The sequence below is a fragment of the Leishmania martiniquensis genome, chromosome 31 (genome assembly GCF_017916325.1).
Source record: "Leishmania martiniquensis isolate LSCM1 chromosome 31, whole genome shotgun sequence".
In the NCBI taxonomy this organism is placed as follows: Eukaryota; Euglenozoa; class Kinetoplastea; order Trypanosomatida; family Trypanosomatidae; genus Leishmania; species Leishmania martiniquensis.
The window spans coordinates 1,227,728-1,244,585 of record NC_090166.1 but is presented as its reverse complement, the minus strand read 5'-3'; the positions used below and the strand labels follow the sequence as shown (position 1 = coordinate 1,244,585).

At 60.1% G+C, this 16,858-nt stretch overlaps 3 protein-coding genes across 3 annotated transcripts; all 3 read left to right on the top strand.

Moving 5' to 3' along the window:
• Positions 1-3,507: 3,507 nt before the first annotated feature.
• Positions 3,508-4,896, top strand: LSCM1_01548 (uncharacterized protein; the record flags this gene model as incomplete). The annotated part of the gene is made up of 1 exon (XM_067319154.1): positions 3,508-4,896. The coding sequence occupies one exon, from the start codon at positions 3,508-3,510 to the stop codon at positions 4,894-4,896; it is 1,389 nt and encodes a 462-aa protein (XP_067176433.1).
• A 733-nt stretch (positions 4,897-5,629) lies between these two features.
• Positions 5,630-7,213, top strand: LSCM1_01547 (uncharacterized protein; the record flags this gene model as incomplete). Its single annotated transcript, XM_067319153.1, has 1 exon — positions 5,630-7,213. One exon carries the CDS (start codon positions 5,630-5,632, stop codon positions 7,211-7,213), a length of 1,584 nt encoding a protein of 527 aa, XP_067176432.1.
• Positions 7,214-9,001: 1,788 nt separating this feature from the next.
• Positions 9,002-13,489, top strand: LSCM1_01546 (uncharacterized protein; the record flags this gene model as incomplete). Its single annotated transcript, XM_067319152.1, has 1 exon — positions 9,002-13,489. The coding sequence occupies one exon, from the start codon at positions 9,002-9,004 to the stop codon at positions 13,487-13,489; it is 4,488 nt and encodes a 1,495-aa protein (XP_067176431.1).
• Positions 13,490-16,858: the final 3,369 nt, after the last annotated feature.

The window sequence follows — 16,858 nt, the reverse complement described above, 5'->3', positions numbered from 1 at the left end:
CATCTGTTTTTCCTTTACTAGACGCGTTTTCTATTGTGAAATCGTTCTGCCACGGAGCTCAGCGCATCTTTACCGTTTCTATCGAGATGAAAGTGCTGCGTGAGCACCTGTTCGACCTCAAGCGAAGTCGTCCAGTGCGACACACACCCGCACAGTCCCGCAAACTGACATTTAGAGGACACCAACAGAACGGAAATACGCTGCAGAGATCTCCCGCACCTTTAGATATAACTGTTGTCATCTCTGTGATTTGCCGGCGACACCCCCACACCCGAAGGCACTTACCGCGCAGTCGCTTTCACGCTGCCGTCCTCGCGGCACTGTCCTTGAGAAAACGGCGAAACATTCTCCTCGACGGGGCCTTGAAGGGAGGCGTACAGCTATGAAGTTGTATGGGATGTCCTTCCGACCATCCCCCCACCCTTCCCCTCCATACGTGCCGGTGACGGCGGTCTCCCGTGTCGTCCCGTTTGCCTCTGTCGTTCGGGAATGTCTTCCCCTTTTTTTTCGTTTATTTCGACGGGCCCAAGGATGCAGAGCCTCTCGCTGCCACACGCGAGTCCCCATCCCCGAGTCCATCATATCTTTCCCCTTCTGCAGTCGTGGCTCACGCCTTCGTCGGCCCGCCTGGGAGATGGGATCCGTTCTCTAAGCTCTTCTTTTTTTTGTCGTTGTTTCGCTTTGCTTCACGCACACCGGTGCTCTTTCTGCTGCTTTTTTTCCTCTCCGTATGACCTCGACTGTCGCGCAGCTCTGCTGTTGCACCGTGCCGTTCTTACTTTCACCCTCATGGTGAAGGAGGCGCCACACCTCTTCGTGTGCGTGTGGTATCCTTCCCAGCGGTCCCGTGCCCCACACTCTTCTGGGCAGTAACGCCACGCGCCGCCCTCGCTTCTCCTCCCGCCTCAGCCCCCCTGCCACGTCCCCAAGCGCCTCCGGTGGCGGCAGGGAGCCAACGCACACACGATGCAGCCGTGCCGGTGCGCCTGACCGCTGCGGGTGGCGGCGGCCAGGTCGTGGATGGGCCTCCGCCCGGTATGCTCGCGGCGGATAGCACCCTTGTGCCGGCCGAATAGTGCGGTGAGGTGTCGGCGCGGCTCGAGCGTGCCGCACTCGCTCCCCCCCTGTGCGCTGGTGTAGGGAGCGCTGCAGCCAGGCGTGTGGGGCGGGCAGGCACGGAGCAGAGGCCGTGCCTGCGACAAGCAAGGCGGTACCTCGCTGCACCGCGTGTGCGCCCGCTGCTCAACCCTATGCAGTGTTGGGGAAGGGGGGGAGTGGAGGCTGCGGCAGGATGGGGCGCAGTGTGCAGTGGGGCGTACCTGAAGCAGAAGGCGGCTGCTCGACGCGATGCTGCCCTTTTATCATTTCGCGTGCCTCATTGGGTCCTCTCCTTCTCCCGTCATTTTATGTGCTTCGTCTCCTCTCTCGTGTTGCGCGCTGAGTGGAGTGTCTTTAGCGCTTTTTTCGCTCATGTCCTGCCCTTCCGCCCTTTCCTCTCTATGTGAGCGCGTTGTTTGTCACACATACTTTAGCTTTTGTTTCACCCATCCGTCGACGACCACAGTTCTGTTCTTAAACTCATTTCATCATTCCTTTGGTCCTGCATTGCTCCTCATACGCTTCGGTACGTATGGTCACTCGCTCGGTGCCCGCCTCGTGTGTGTGTGTGTGTCTGTGTGTCCGCAGGCCTCTGTCTATCTGTCCCGGTATGCTCGTGGACGCTCGTGCAGACGCACCAAGATCGATTTCACATATGTCCTTTTGTATGTCAACACACATTCTTGTTTTGTCCTTGACGCTGCCTCCTCTCCACTGGCAAGCCGCACATCCCTTGCTATCGTCTCGTATGTGTAGTAAGTAAAAGCGCGTGTGCGGTTGAGCATCCTGCGCGAATGGTACGGCCTCTTCCCCCCTCCTCTCCTCTCCCCTCCCCTCTTCACGCTCTGTGTAGGCTTCGGGGAGGGGGCGTTGCGTATCGCTAATGGTGAGCGCTTGACTTTCGCGTGGCCTCATCATCTCATCTCGCGTAGCGATGCCGTGAGCTTTGGAGGAATCGCCTTCCGCACACGGCGGTACGTGTCCGTCTCTTCAGCGGCGCGCTCGCAGCCCCCCCTCCCCACACACACACACACTCCCTCTTTGCAGGAAACACAGATAGCAGCACTACGTTTTTTCTTGTCTTTTCTCCTTTGACGTGCATGTGCATGATGCAGAAGTTGGGCTTGCCGTGCATGCTGTGGGCACATTTCCTTGCGAAGCTGTGCCAATGCTGGCGTCGCAGGCTCCTGTGTCCATCGTATGCTGGAAGTGCGACTACTGGCGTGTGCGAACGACACAGGGGCGCCTCTCAAGGCTTGCTTCGCGCTTGCGAACGACTGAGTGTTCTTTGTTTCTCTTCTTTCCCCGGTACATATGTTTTGACGGTGCTCATCGACAGCACGGCGCTCAGCCCCATTTTTTTTTTTCAAAAAGTCTTCGTGGGCGGGTAGTGTCACCTGCTTTCGCCAACGTCTCTTGTCGGCCCTGCGGGCGTGCTCATGACGTTCGCTATTCATGTGCGTGTGGGTCACGACAGCTGACGGATCGTGTCAGATAAATCAGCTACCGATCGGACTTGTTTTTTCTTCTGCGCTCACTGTCCTCTGCCTCCCGAGTGGTCTGCCGCCACCTTTCTTCTCTGTCTCTCCTTTTGCCTGCGTCTCTGAGCGTGTATTTTTTATGCCTTTGGTTCCATTCTCTATCGCAGTAGGCGAGGTGCTCGAAGCAGAGATGGAGCCTCACTCACACAGATGTGCATGCACTCATCCATTTCGTCTGCTCTGCACTGTGGGGCGCAGGTGCACCGCTGCGGGTACAACGGCTGAGCTTTTTCTGTGGGCTCGTTTAGTGTCACCTCACCTGCGCTTTTTTTCTTTGTGTGCTTGTGTGCGTGTGTGTGTACGTTTCTATCCATCCCTGTCGTCGCTGTACGTTTAGTCTCGTCGCTGCTGGAGAGGCATCAGGGGGAGTCCCGCAGCGTTTCCTTCATGCTATCCTTCTCTCTTTCACACACCTTTGCCCCGTGCTCGAGTACACTCCGGGCATCCTTTGAACGTACGCATGAATTTTCGTGTGCATTGTGTGAAGCGATCGGAGAGGATGGGGCGACTCCTTCCGCCCCCCACCCCACACCCTACCCCTCTCCCTTCTCAGTGGCTCGGCGTAGTCTCTTGCCACGCAGCCGCCAAATCTCGAGCAAAAAGGGTGAGGCCCTGCCGGGAGAGCGCGAGGGGGGAGGGGAGGGGAGGGGGACAGTGGTGCGGTCAGGCGTAAGCCTTTCGCACGCTCTTTGCGACGCCATCACACGCGGTACTTGTGCCCCGTCATGTTCTTCTCATGCCCTCCGCTACCCTGTCTATATCCCCCCTTCCCCCTTGTCCGTGACGAGCCACATCAGCTCCACCCTCCCTCCTCCGGCCGCCCGCCGCACACAAAATCACATCTCAACGGCACGGCGCCACTGCAGTCATGAAAACCCTAACGAAGCGACAGAGGACAGAGTCTGTGCAGGAGGCGCAATCAGACCGTGCTTTGAAGAAGGGACGCACCGCCTCTTCCTCGTCCTCGCAAGCGCCGTCATCATTTCATGCAGTCACGGCTTCCGTTGATACATCTGTCACGTGTCCTGTTGCCGCCTCGGCTTCCCCTAATCGGGATTCCTGCAAGAATGCCCTTCTCGTGGTGAGTACTTGTCACGCCGTCATGGCAGGTCTCATCTACCGGAGAGAGAAATTTTACATTAAGTTCTCGGTGAAGCGCCACGTCGGCCGTGTAAACAGTATTGCCGTCACAGAGCGCTACATCGCCAGCAGCGGCGTAGACGAGCGCGTTTTCCTCTTCACTAATAAGGCCGAGGAGCGCCTCACCGCGGCGGCGCGCAAGAAGATGCGGGAAACCGGCGAGCCACTTGCTGTGCGACTGGCTGATCTAGGCAGTATCACTCCCCCAGCTGAAGTCACCGCGCTCGTCTTCGCCGATGGCTCTCAGCACCTCCTGTGCGGCTGCTCTGACGGCCAGCTGCTAATCTACCGCTGCAGGGACTGGTCCGTCCTCACTACGCTCACGGTGCACGAGAAAGCTGTTGTCGGGCTTGCTACACACCCCGGCAGTCACGGCAGTCTTGCTGTCACGGTAGGAGAGGATCGCGCCATCGCGGTGCTCGATCTTTCGAGGGGGAAGCTGCTGACAAAGTGGAAATACAGCCCCTCCCTCCCGGCGCCTGGTGAAGCCCCGCAAAAGTCTGAGGACGGCGCCCAAGCGCGGTCGAAGAGATCCTTTGTCTTAGCGCCCGTCCGCGAAGAACCCGTTGGTGTTGTCTTCTCTCCCCAGGGCACCCGACTCGTCATCTTCAGCCGCTTCTCGTTCGTCGTCTATGCGACTGCAGTCATGCAGCCCGTCTGCAGCTTTCGCTGCGCGAACCCGCAACCATCAGACGAGATGCACCGATTCGCCTTCTACTCTGAGACGGAGCTCATCATCGGCACCGAAGTGGGCGCGCTCATGGAATGCCACATTGAAGGAACGCCCGTGAAGCCGATGAACATGGCGGCGACTCTGACACGCGTGGCGGTTACCTATCCGGAGCGCGTCCGTGAAGAGGCCGCGGCGCTGTTGGCGACGCCCGTGAACGTGGAGGCAGAGTCGCGCCAGAAGCACCCGCTGAGGCACGTCAACCGCGTCAAGGCACTGAAGGTGCAGGGCCGCACTGTCTTCTCCATAGACTCCAGCGGCATCGTCATTGCGTGGAACGCTGAGGTGACGGCGGCCGCCCCGCTGAGCCTGAAGTACGTGGCGAGTGCGAATTGCCAGGGTCGTGTAACGGGCATGGAGCTGTACCCCCTTTCTGTATACCAGTAAGGGTGGCGCCGCGAGCGGAGGGCCTCACTGGCGCCTGTAAGCGAAGCGGCGAAGGACTCCCCCCCTGTTTGTGTGTGTGCGTGGTGTGATGATTGCCATTTAGCATCTCTGCCGCGTACCAGGGAAAGGCCGTCTGTGATCGTGACGGTGTGAGCATGTGTGTTCGCCTTCCTGCGCTCTTCTTGGGTGAAGTGCCATTAACGCATTGGGGCGCACGCACACACGCGCACACATATATGCACACGACGAGTGTATTAATCAAGAGTTAAAAAAAAGAGGGAAAGCGCTGACTGGGCATCACTGACCGCTATGTGGCCTCATTTCCTGAGCGAAGACGCCTGCTCGACTTGGCGTGCCCTCTCTCTCTTCAGCGCGAAACCGACGACGGTGCTCTGCTCTCTCGAGGCCTTTTATGGCCCCCCCTCTCTCTTTCTCTCTATGGTCCGAAGTATTCTGCTCGCCGTGGGATTTTCGACCGCTCACTTGGTCCTCGACGCTCCTCTCCGATGTCGATGCATTACGAGTGGGTATGCGTTCGCGTTACCTTCTCTGTCTGCTGTCGCATGTTGGCAAGAGCAAAGAGTGTGTGTGTGTGCGTGTGTGCCGCCTCCCCTCGCCCATCCCTCTCTCCCCCTTCCCCCCCTTTTTTCATCCACGTACAGTTGTCGCGTTCCCTCTCAGAGTGCAAATACAAAGTCGCCCCATTCCTGGTGCACAAGCAGGTGCCGCCGCCATGAGCAAGGGTGGTGATGGCGGTGAGAAGGCGCTTCTCGCAGCGACGAGCTGCAGCGACGGCGGCGGCATGAAGCGAGAAAGCAGCCTGCTGCCGGGCGAGGTGCGAACCCCCACCATGATCGTCTCGCTTTCCGAGGCGTGGGGCGAGAGCAGCGCCGATTGGGCGGCCCCGGGCAGCAGTGCTGTGTGGGAGGAGGAGGCGCCGAGTCGTCATTCTGTGCAGACCCCTCTCAAAGGCTACGGACACAGTGATGTGTGGGCCTCGGCGACGGGGTCGCCACTCATGGGAGCCGACGCCGCCAATCAGACGAGCTTCGGACAGGCCGAAAAGAAAGACGACACGGATACCCCAGACGCAGCTGAGGTGGCCGCGGCAGCGCTGCAGGCCCTCTCGCCTCGAGGAATGTTGCACGTGGATGCACACGACGCCCATTCGGCCCAGCTGCAGCGACCGTCACCGCAGCCGCGCTACTCTGTTGGTGCGGGCGATGCGTACGAAAGCCGTTTCGGCACCGTTCGCGAAGCGCCGCTGGCAAAGGATCTCACGCAGCTCCTCCAGCACCCCCAACAGCCGCAGCCTCCTCAGAACCCACACTACTTCACGGTGCAAGAGGGCCCAGTTGCGACGAGTGCTGCGTTCGCCGAACCCGCTCCCATGCTTCGTGATGTTGTCCACGCGACCAGCCCTGCAAGTGACGCGCTGGCGTCCAGCTCCGGCGGTTTGTCGTACGTACCGCGCTTACAGGACGGTGAGGTGGCGCAGCGCATCATCATCTCCGCAGGTTTGCCCCTCTCACTGCACTCGCTTGTCGACTACCTCCACAAAGGTCAGCCACGCGCACCAGCACACTCCACTGCGCTGGGTACCACCCAGAACGCAAAGCGCAACTACCCAAACCTGAACGAGCCGCCTACCGAAGAAGAGACGCTCAGTGGCCATGGTGCTGTTCAGGGTGCTCGCCCACAGCGCGGTGGGTATGGGCAGTCGTCGCAGGGCCCCTGTGGGCCGGCGAGGTCATGGACGCAAGACGACGGGTTCGCTGTCCGTGGCCAGGACAGCGTCGGCGGCCCTCAGCAAGACCAGGTGCCCGCGCTGCCGTCCAACTACAGTGGTAGCTTCGTGGTGTCCGCCGCCCCAAACGGCCCCGTGGCACCCTTGCGAGCGTCTACACGCGCCCCTTACGGCCCACAAGGAAACGGCGCCGCGGCGCGCCACAAGAGTGAGAGCAAATACCTCAGCGACCTGCTGCACTTCCACGCAAACTTTTTTCCGCCGCCGCCGCCGCCGCGCGTGCCCAAAGACGAGCGCCGCAACCGCGCCGAGCTATGGTACCACTACGCGAGCAAGTGGGACATCACACATCGCCTGCCGCCGCCGCCGCGTACGCCGCTGCCGGAAATGGAGCTCGAGTATCGGATGCGGCTACCGCAGATGACGCGTGTGCCGTATCACGGAGACGGGTGGCTTCAGATGAGCGAGCGGTGGTTCGACGTCACGCAGGCTCTCTTTGACTTTCCCGAGGACAACGTCGGCGACGAGGTGGACTTCGACGTCGTCCTCCAGCAGGCAGTGCTAAGCTAGGTATGAGGGATACCTCTACGGTTCGTGCTTGTGTCTCTTCAGGGCTGCGTGCGACTTGCGCTGGCGAGTCTGCCAGAAGGAGTATGCGGCATTGCTCTTGTCGTGACTGCGATGACAGTGTAACGGTCCGCGGTGTGACCGTGTGGACATGGCAGCGACAGTCGAGCCCCCATCATGTGACAGCTCTTCGCGCCCACCTTTCTTTTCCACCGCTGCCGCCGATCACCTCACCCCCTCTCCGCCCCGCGGCTTCCCCCTCCCCTCCCCCTCTCTCTGTACCCTCGGCTGTGCTGTGAGGAGAGGATCCGACGACTGGTCGAAGGGGCGCAGAAAGCGATGCTGCCTTGTGGGCCGCGCGCTTAGACGCAGTGCACCTTTCCAAGTGGGTGGGGAAAAGAGATGACCGAGAGAACAAGGGGGGAGGACTGATTACGTCAGCACTAGGAGAAGCGGACCAGAGTGACTCGCGTGCTCGCAAGCCCCCTGCCGTACCGCCGGAAGTGGCGGCAGCGGCGCCCTGCTGCGCGTTATCTGTCTGCGAAGCATATGCGCATGCGCGGAATGAAGGCGGGAAGTCTCAAGCAAGAATGTGCCGTTGTGTTGTTGCCGTTGCTGTTTGCTCTGCCTCGCACCCCTTACCCCTTTTTGTGTGTGAGTGAGTGTCCCGCACGGCTGCCCTCCTGCTTCTGTTCAGCGAGTGAGTGTGTGTGTGTGAGCGACGCCCTGACCTCCCCGCATTCTTCCCCCCCCCGGACTGCCACCACCACACCACCTCCGTTTCTTTTTTCGCTTCCCCTTCTCGCCCCCGCTTTTGTTTGACGTTTGAGTGTCTGTGTGTGTGTGTGTGTCACTGCCGCCGGTGAAGATCGGCAAAGAACGAAAGAATTCCCTTCTCCCTCCCCTATTTGCCCTTGAGTCTCCCCCTCCTCCCCACCATCACCAACCTCGAGACACACAGACACACACACATTTTACGCGGTGGAGGAGGACTCATCTTGGGAAGAGGTATGGGCAACACACTGGCATCGTGGCACCTCTTCGTTTGTGCTGTGGTCACCTCTTCCCCCCTTCCCCCCCACACTTTTCCTCTCTCCCCCTTCTCGATGTCTTTGGCCTCCCCTCTGTGCTTGGTTGCTCTCCTCGATCGCTTGCGTCCCTTTTTTTTTTCGCTATTCGCTGTCGGTGTGATGGCTCACGCCCTTCTTTGCTCTCCGGCCGACGCGGCTACGTCCACTTACTCGTGTGGAGCACTACTCGCTGCGTGACACTGCCGACCGCAGTCGGTCATCGTGATTGTGCTTCTGGCCATCAAACCTCTCTTTCCCTCCCCAGCGCGGAGGCCAAAGGAGCGAGAGAAGGACTGCGTGGGTGCACGTGCCGCCAGCAGTGTGCAAAGGACGTCGAGCCCTGTGTATGTCACAGGGCATGTCGCGCGCTCACATCTTTGGTTTTGGGGGAGCGGCGTTGGAGGCTGTACACCGCTCGCTGACGCTCTGCGGCTGTTCACGGGCTGTCGACATGGGGAGGAGGTCAACGTTTGTGGCATGCGTGGCCGTCTGTCCATGGGATGTGCTGAGCAAGGAAACGAAACGCCTCGGGTGCTCTCTCTCAGTGCGTGCTCCTGCCATAGCCTACGGCCTTCTCGCTGCCTGCCCTGTTCTCTCTCTCCTCTCCCTCTTTCCTTGCGGCGCTCGCCTGCGATTTACAAGAGACGTACACACACGCACACAAAAGTGACAATCTGCCAGGCCGCACAGAAAGCTGTCGATAATATTCACAGCGGCAGCGATGGACACACTCGCGACCGTTATCGAGTCAGCGGATGCAGTGGACGCGCTCGATCTGAAGACGTTCCTCCGAAATCTCCACAACGTGGGCGAGGCGCGGCAAAACATAGAGCTGCTTCTGGATGCGTACAATAGTCACAGCGGCACGAACCGAGAAGTGCTGCAGAAGCAGTGTGTAATGCGCAGCCTCGCAGAGGTGCTGGAGTCGGTGCACGCTCGCTACACCTGCTCCGCCGATGCGTCTACGGCACCTGTGACTTGCACGTTTTGGCGCAACCAAGTCGAGAGGTCCGTAGCCACAGCCCCCCCTACCGACCCACAGTGGGCCTTCACACCGGATGACTATCTGCTGCTGTCCATGTTCCTGAGCGAGACGGCAACGACGGCAAATGCAGCGGTCTTGGCGTACTGGAGCCGCGCGGCCATCGCTCTTTTCCCGTACGCGACATCGATTGTGTTCCCCTCCGCCGGCAGCGTCGCTGTGCCCGCTGCGAAATTTGGCGCAGGTGAGGACGCGGCGGCGGAGACAACGCGGGCCTCGTTGGAGTCGGAGCTGCACTCCCTGCGTGAGATCGTGGTGAAGCGCTTCACGACGTCTATGGACAGCCTGCGCCGCGTCACATCGTACGAGTACGCGCGAAGGAGCCTGCAGAGCAGCGTCTGGGCTCTGCTAGGGGCGTTGGCTGGTGGCGACTCGGCGTCAACCGGCGAGCGCATTGTGGAAGAGCTGGAGGCTGCTGTGGAAGGCATGCTGCAGCCGTTGAGCACAGCACTGCAGGAGCCGCTCACGGGGACGCACGGCCGAGCCTCAAGTATCGCCGGTGGCGGTCGGTCTGGCAAGAAGACGTCACCGACTCTTCTCAGCGCTCTCTTACAGGAGGTGGAAGATGTGCTCTGGGCCATCTCGCACATTGCCTCCCAATCGTCCTCCTCCACGCGACAGTCGGTTGGCGGATGGCTCGAGTCGCTGTGCTCGCGAGCCGCTGCCTTCACGGTGGAGGCGCTACTAAAGTTCGCCCAGCAGTACATTTCCTTGCAACAGCACCGGCAGATGGAGTTCATGGAAAGGGAAGGGGCAGGCCGTGAGGGCGGCGGGGACGGTCGCGGCGGCTCAAGGGGCGCCAAGAGGGACGTGTTCCGCGTATACCACGTCCAGCGTAGCCTGCAGCGCGTCCTGAGCGTCGGGCTGCAGCTTCGTCGCGTCGCATGCACCGCTAACCAAAATGGCACGATGGCTGAGGTGTCCCTGGTGAGCGAGGTTGCTTTTAGTGGCCTACAGGCAGCCGTCTCGGCGTTTGGCGGTGCTGTATTTGTCGCCAATCCGGTAAGCTGCGCCGTTTCGATGCAGCAGGTCGGCAACCCCCAGGTGGAAGGAGTAAATGTGGAGGACAGCAGCTCAAGTCCCTTGGCATGGGGGGACGAGAGCGGTGACGCGGGCCGCCTTCGCGAGTGCCGTCGTGTTCTTGCCCCACCTCATCACCTCACGACAAGTGGAGGGGGCGCCGGCGGTGGCGAGAACGACTACGATTTTTTCAACGACGAAGAGGGCGACACCCTCCTTGGTCGCCGCGAGGCGTACTTGAAAACGTCCCTTGGCCCTGTTACAGCATCCGCGTTGGTGGACATGGTGATGCTGACGGTCTCGCACATGGACTTCCTGAGCGAAGACGCGATCCAGGAGCTCCATCGCCGGGGCCTGGAGAAGATGCAGCTGGCCGCTGCCTACGAGGCGCAGAGGGAGGAGGTGGAGAAGCTCCGGCAGATGGAACGGCAGGGTGTGGAGGCGATCGCTGCCGGAAAGCTGATCGAGCATGTGAAAGACAGCGCGGCCTTGCACACGCGTGGCATGCAGATCCTTCGCAAAGTCTCCGCCCGCTCTCGGCTGGAGCGTGCCGCCTTCAGCTCTGTTCTCGGATCGTACCAGCATGTGCGTGGCGAGGCAGAGGCGCGCATCCGGCTGACGCAGGCGCTCATATCGCGCTGCCTCGTCCAGCTGCCTCCGTCGCTGGCCGACAGCGCCATGGACGAGCTTCTCCTGCACCTACGCAAGGAGCTCACGCGGGCCCAGGCGCAGAAGGAGGTCGCCGCGAGCGGTAGCATCACTGCCAACCCGAGCACCGATGTGGCCTCGCTGTTTCTCGCCAGCTCCTACTACCAGCTCACGTTGCAGGTGCTGTTCATGTACTACGCGACACAGGCGCCGATGCACGAGCGGAGCGCCACGTGGAGCAGTGGGCTGCTCCTTGGGGGAGGAGGCGCGACGGCGGCGCACGGCGAGGACTACGGCAGCGGCCTGGAAGAAGCCGGCCTTAACGCTGGCGGCGAGCTGATTCAGACGAAAGCCGACTTTTCCATTGAAGTGGACAGTCCGATCGCCTTTCTGTACGACGACGACGTTCACCGCGCCAGCCAGAACGTTGTTAGGAAGCGGCCCCGTGAGGAGCCGGAGGGGGGCGGTGGCGCCGCGGAGGAGGATGCCGCGGCGGGCGGTCGCCTCACCACTGGCGAGCCGGTCTTCAGCTTTCTGAACGACACCGTGGCAGCCCCGTCGACATATAGCCACATGCTGTGCCGCGTGCTGGAGCTTATCCGGACGGCACGGCTGAACTTCATTCTGTTAGATGTCCTGCTGCAAGCTCCCGTGCTCACTCGGTATGTGTGGTATCACCTCTACAAGCACTTCTGCCTCTCCACCGACAAGGCGAGTTGTGTGATTGGAATGTGGCTCTTGCGTAATCTGGCGGTGCGGCGGCCGGTGTACCGCACCTGCGCCGTAAACATCTTACTGCAGCTCTGTCTCAGCACGCATGACTACGCGCGCCGCTTTGCCATCAAGGAGATTGATCAGCTCCTGGCGACCACCACGCCTCACGGTACGCCGGTGATGGACGGAACAGCGGAGGGACATCTGCTCCGGTACGCAAAGAAGCAGCTTTTCGCCATTCCGGCTTATCAATGCGCGTCCTCGTCGAAGCTGAAGCGCCCCCACGACAGCGGCGATGCAGCGAATGCGGACGACTCAGCGCCGGCCGCCGGTGAGACAGACGAGACCACAGCAAAGGACCGTGCGCGGATGTCAGGCGTGCTGAACCGGCGGCTCGGTCTTTTTCTAATGCTGTGCGCCCGACAGCCTCGCGAGCTTTTCCCTGCCCTACTCGAAGTCTTTCAGCAGTGCGTCGAGCGCGGCAACATCCTCATGATGCAGCTGCTTCCAGAGAACGCCGACGTGCGTCGCATGACGCAGCACCTGGTCAAGACGGATCCCTCCAATTTCGTGGCGTCTGTGATGCCACTGCTGCGCAAGCGCTGCCGCGAGGCGCGACCTCTCGTCCAGTCAATGTTGTGGGCGGTCCGGGAGCAGCTCGGCGCGATGGCGCAGGAGGCTAACGCGGCGGGTAGCACCACGGCGGCGACCTCTGACAGCATCGATGCTGCGAACCATTCATCGTCGACCGTCACTCTGGAAGTGCTGCGCAACATCAGTAACACTGTCGTGGGCCACGCGAAGGCAATGTATCAGCTCAGCGGCATTCCACTCGGCCACTCGACCCAGTCCGTTTTTCTGCTGGACATTCGATACGTGGCCCCTTTCCTTAGTTTTCTTTCTGCGGCAGAGCTGAGGCAGACGTACCTGAACGCCTTCCTGCTATTTCTGCAGGTGCAGTTCCAGTTCCAGCGCCACTACCACGACGCGTTCCAGCGGCTCTCCGCGACGCAGCGGACGTATGTGCTGGAGGCGACGGAGCTGCGAGCGTTCCAGATACGGGTGCTGCGAGAGGTACTCGTCAAGTGTCCTGTCCCCTTCCACGACGGTGTGCCGCGCGGACTGTCACGAGTGGACTTCTTTGTTTACTTGCATCGTGCCCCACAGGAGAGCCAGTCCCGACTTGCCTCCGCCATGCTCGCCCACTCGCCCCATGGAGAGGCACTAGGCAACACGACTGGAGGCATTCTCGACGGCATGCACGATGGCGAGCAGACCCTCGCTGGTGCGGTGGCCGGGAAGGAGAAGAAGCAGGAGCTGCCGCCGATCAGCGTGGGCACAACGAAGGAAGTGGTCAACCTCTGCTTTGAGCTGACGCGCACCTTCGACAGTACGACTCTGGAGAGGCTGTACGGTCCGCCAGAGGTGGAGAAGGCGCTGCGGCAGCTCATGCATCCGCCTCCAATCCCATCACAGCTCATGGCGACAGTCCTGCAAGCAGCCACACTGTTCCTGCGCAGCCGCTACGTAGAGTTCCTCCACTTCGTCGTGCAGACAATCCTAACGCCGCTAGAACGAGCCTCCGTGTGGGACACGGACCCGCAGCTGTGGAAGGGCGTCATCCTCTTCACCGAGCGCTACTACCGCGAGTGCAGCAACTTCCTCGTGAACCTGCCTGACAAGGTCTTGACGCAGGCGCTGCGGGAGCACTCGCAGCTGTGCGAGTGCTTCAAGGAAGAGCACGGCAACAACGCCTCCTTTATGCACATCCTTGGAAACTTGTGAGGCGGTAATGGCGCTATGCGGAAGAGGACGAAACGAGAGAGAGCGAAGGAAAGAACGAATGGACTTCGGCAATGGGAAAAGTGTACTGAGGGGGGAGGAGGAGGAGGGCTGGACACGTTTTTTCACGAGCCGCGGATGCGCGTCGAGACACTGTCTCAGGAGTGTCGTGAAGTCGCGCGGCTGGTAGTGGTTGGTGGATTAATGTAATGGTGTCTGCGACGCTACTGAACCGGCGCGCTGGGGTTGGGCTCGCCGATATGCGCCGCGCCCATGCACGTGCTGGGGCGTTCTCCGTTGAGGATGATAAGCGGCTGGGGCTCAAACGCCGGCCCGACGAGCGAAGGTATGTACATGTACGCCGGGAAGCCGTCGCTCTCTCTCTCTGTGCACGAAGCTCGCGCAGCGCCTCTGGACGGGGCTAACGGGTGTCGTGCGTGCGGCTGGCATACGAGTCCCGGCCTCGGCTCCGAGGTGGGGCTCGAAGCTGACCGCTCAGCGTATCGCCAGGTCTCGAGGGCTCGTGCTGCCCGACTGTCGCCCGGCGCATCTTTCGACAATACAACTTCTTACGCCCCCTCTCCCTCTGCCTCCGATCCCTTGGCACATCATCGCTTTCCACGCATCCCTCCATCCACTCACCCCCCTCTGAAAGCGTAGTGACCAGAAACAGGCCATCATGAATGGCTAATGAATTCGTGCCGTGCCTAAACAGCGGGCCTCTCTCTTTTTTACGCATGTCCTTGCGCGGTTGGCCGTCGGCGCACTGCGTTACATGATGCCCACGTCTGCGCAGTCCGCGCCTGGAATTCTGTGGCTGCCCGAACAATGAGAAAGAGGGCTGCCTCCCGGGAAAAAGGTGTCGACCTGCCCGACAGCTGTGACCCCTCTTCGAGCAGAGCCTCCAAACTGGCGGCCTCCCTCGCTCTGCAGTGCTGCTTTATCGCCATGTTTTTTTTATGTGTGTAGAAGGGGGAAGGGGTGGCGTGCTCGTGTTTACTCCACGACATCTGCTCACTCACTCTTACGTCTCCATGAGTGATACAGGATGTCCAGGTAATGTGTCCCCTTCAAACCTTGGCGTCCCTGTCCACTGCCCCCTTCCATCCACCGCCGCCGCCCCGCCCCCTCAATCTGTTAGCGTTTCAGAGAAGACTGCGCATCACTTCTGAAAACTGCACGTGTGCGCTTCCACAGAAGGAAAAGACTAAAACATATGCCCAAAATGTGGTGCCTTTGGCGGCTCCTCGGACGACTTATTCGGAAGTGGTGCGCAGGGCATCTGATACGATGAAAGCGATGGCGGACAGACATCAGGGATGCGCTCCCGGCACACCGAACCGTCTTCCATGCTCCGCCGCGCTGCACTTGTGCTCGCCTTCTCCTCCGCCATCTGAACGCTTTCGATCATATCACTGAGAATGCAATGAGAGACTGTATGATACCGAGCAGCTGCACCGCGGTCAAGCGCATTCGTGCACGACTCGCCGGGCTCGTCGCATCTTCTTCAGAGTGACAGGGAAGCGCGGTCGAGTGGACTCGCCGCTCTGGAGCAGCGTCGCTGTATATCATTCACGTCTATCACAGAAGTCCTCCACCATGGAATCGAGCAACGAGTTTCTTCCTTGCCTCAATAGTTGGCTGCTGCTGTTCATTGCGATGGTGCTCTGCTTTTACTGGGCACAGATTAACTGCATCAGTCCCAAGCTGAAGGAGCTGCAGGAGCGTGCGGAGGACAACAAGGCGGCCGACGGCCACATCGAGGAGAAGGCGAAGTAAGATAATAGCCGCTCAGAGAGACTGCACGGCGGTCCGGCACGCTCATCGACCCGGCATCTCACAGGGATGCAAAGGCACAAATCGCTGCTGAACGCTGAAAGCGGCGTTTTTTTTTTTGCTCCTTTTTTTCCCATTGAAAGGTTCGCCTATCACAGCTCCTCGTGTGGGGTGTACAGCACTTCCCAAAGCGTCCACCCCACAGCCTCTCATTCGCTCACAGCGGACGCTGCCGTCGTCTGATCTCCTTTACGGTCAGGAAAAGGTAGCCGCTTTCGCAGTTTTGTTTCGCACAGGACGTCAAAGAGGGTCAGCTCTCTCTCTCTGTGCCCGTCTCTTTTGCGCTTGCGCCGTCATCGACGCTGTGGGTATCCGGGCACCCTCAACGCCTCTACGCTATATCTCTTTTTCGCCCTCTCGCATGCAGTGCCAAGAAGCGAGAAGCTCTTCAGGTACCGTTTGGCTACCTCGTCGTGGTTCGACTCCTCAACTCTTTCGCGAAGTAAAGTACGTGAGACGAGATGGCCCTCTTCGAACGAGAGCGCACCTCCCATCTCTCCCTCTCTTCGCCATGAAGGAGTGCTTTCCCTCTCCCCTCCCCCCCACGCACACAGCAAAGCGATTCGAAGTGCACAGCACGCGACAACTTGTGATGGCGTGGCTGCGTTTGCCTCTGAGGTGACTACCGGTGTTCGCGTTAGCGCTCGGCAATGTCCACGAATCTCGCATTTTCTTCATCTTTTTTTTTGTAACTCCGTGCCATTCTTTGCTGCGCCTCAACGTCCCTCCCCTGCCGCCGTTCGACTCCCTTGGTGTAGCTGTGCTGCACGGAAGCGCAGAGGAGGGCAGGGACAAGATGCGGAGGGCCAACGGTGTTTGTCTGCACGGGGGCGTGTCGTTAAAGATGCCCTTCGCTTCGAATGCGTGAGGGCGAAGGGCTTCCGACGCGAGCAAAACGAGCCGAATACGCGCTGTTTTTCTTTCTTTGAAAATATTTCCGCTTTCCACATGTCACGTCAGTGCTCCACTGCTCATCAAAAAAGGGAAGGCAACAGGCGCCAACATCAGCGATTCTGAGCGCACACAAAAGGGGGACGAGGCGGGGGGAGGGGTAAGAGGCTGTGCGCGACGTGACAGAGAGACATCGGTGCCACAGCCCCTCCCCTTTCCCGATTTATCTCCCTCACTCTTTTGCCATGTTCCCACTGACGCTCTCACGGCCCCTCCCTGTGGCTGACTCCCTCGCGTTATAGTGTCCCCGGGAGTCCGTCATCTGCGGCGCGGTTGGCTGGCAGTCGATAGGAATGGCATATTAATATATGCATACTCGCACACACACGCACACACGCATACACTCAGAGGGACATAGAAACGAGGCAGAGAGTAGGGGGAGGAGGTGCGTGTTTGTCTGTGTGAAAGAGACAGGGTGAGGGGGGAGGGGGAGGGGCTCAAAGCGGCGGCCATGGAGTACGAACGGTTGTGCTCTGTGCCTCCCTTACTTCTTCTTGCTTGTCCCAGAGGGAAAATGGAAGCGCCTTGATTCTCTATGCACGGTGCACCCTCTCTCGGGACAGTCCTCGCTGCAGTATCTTCTTC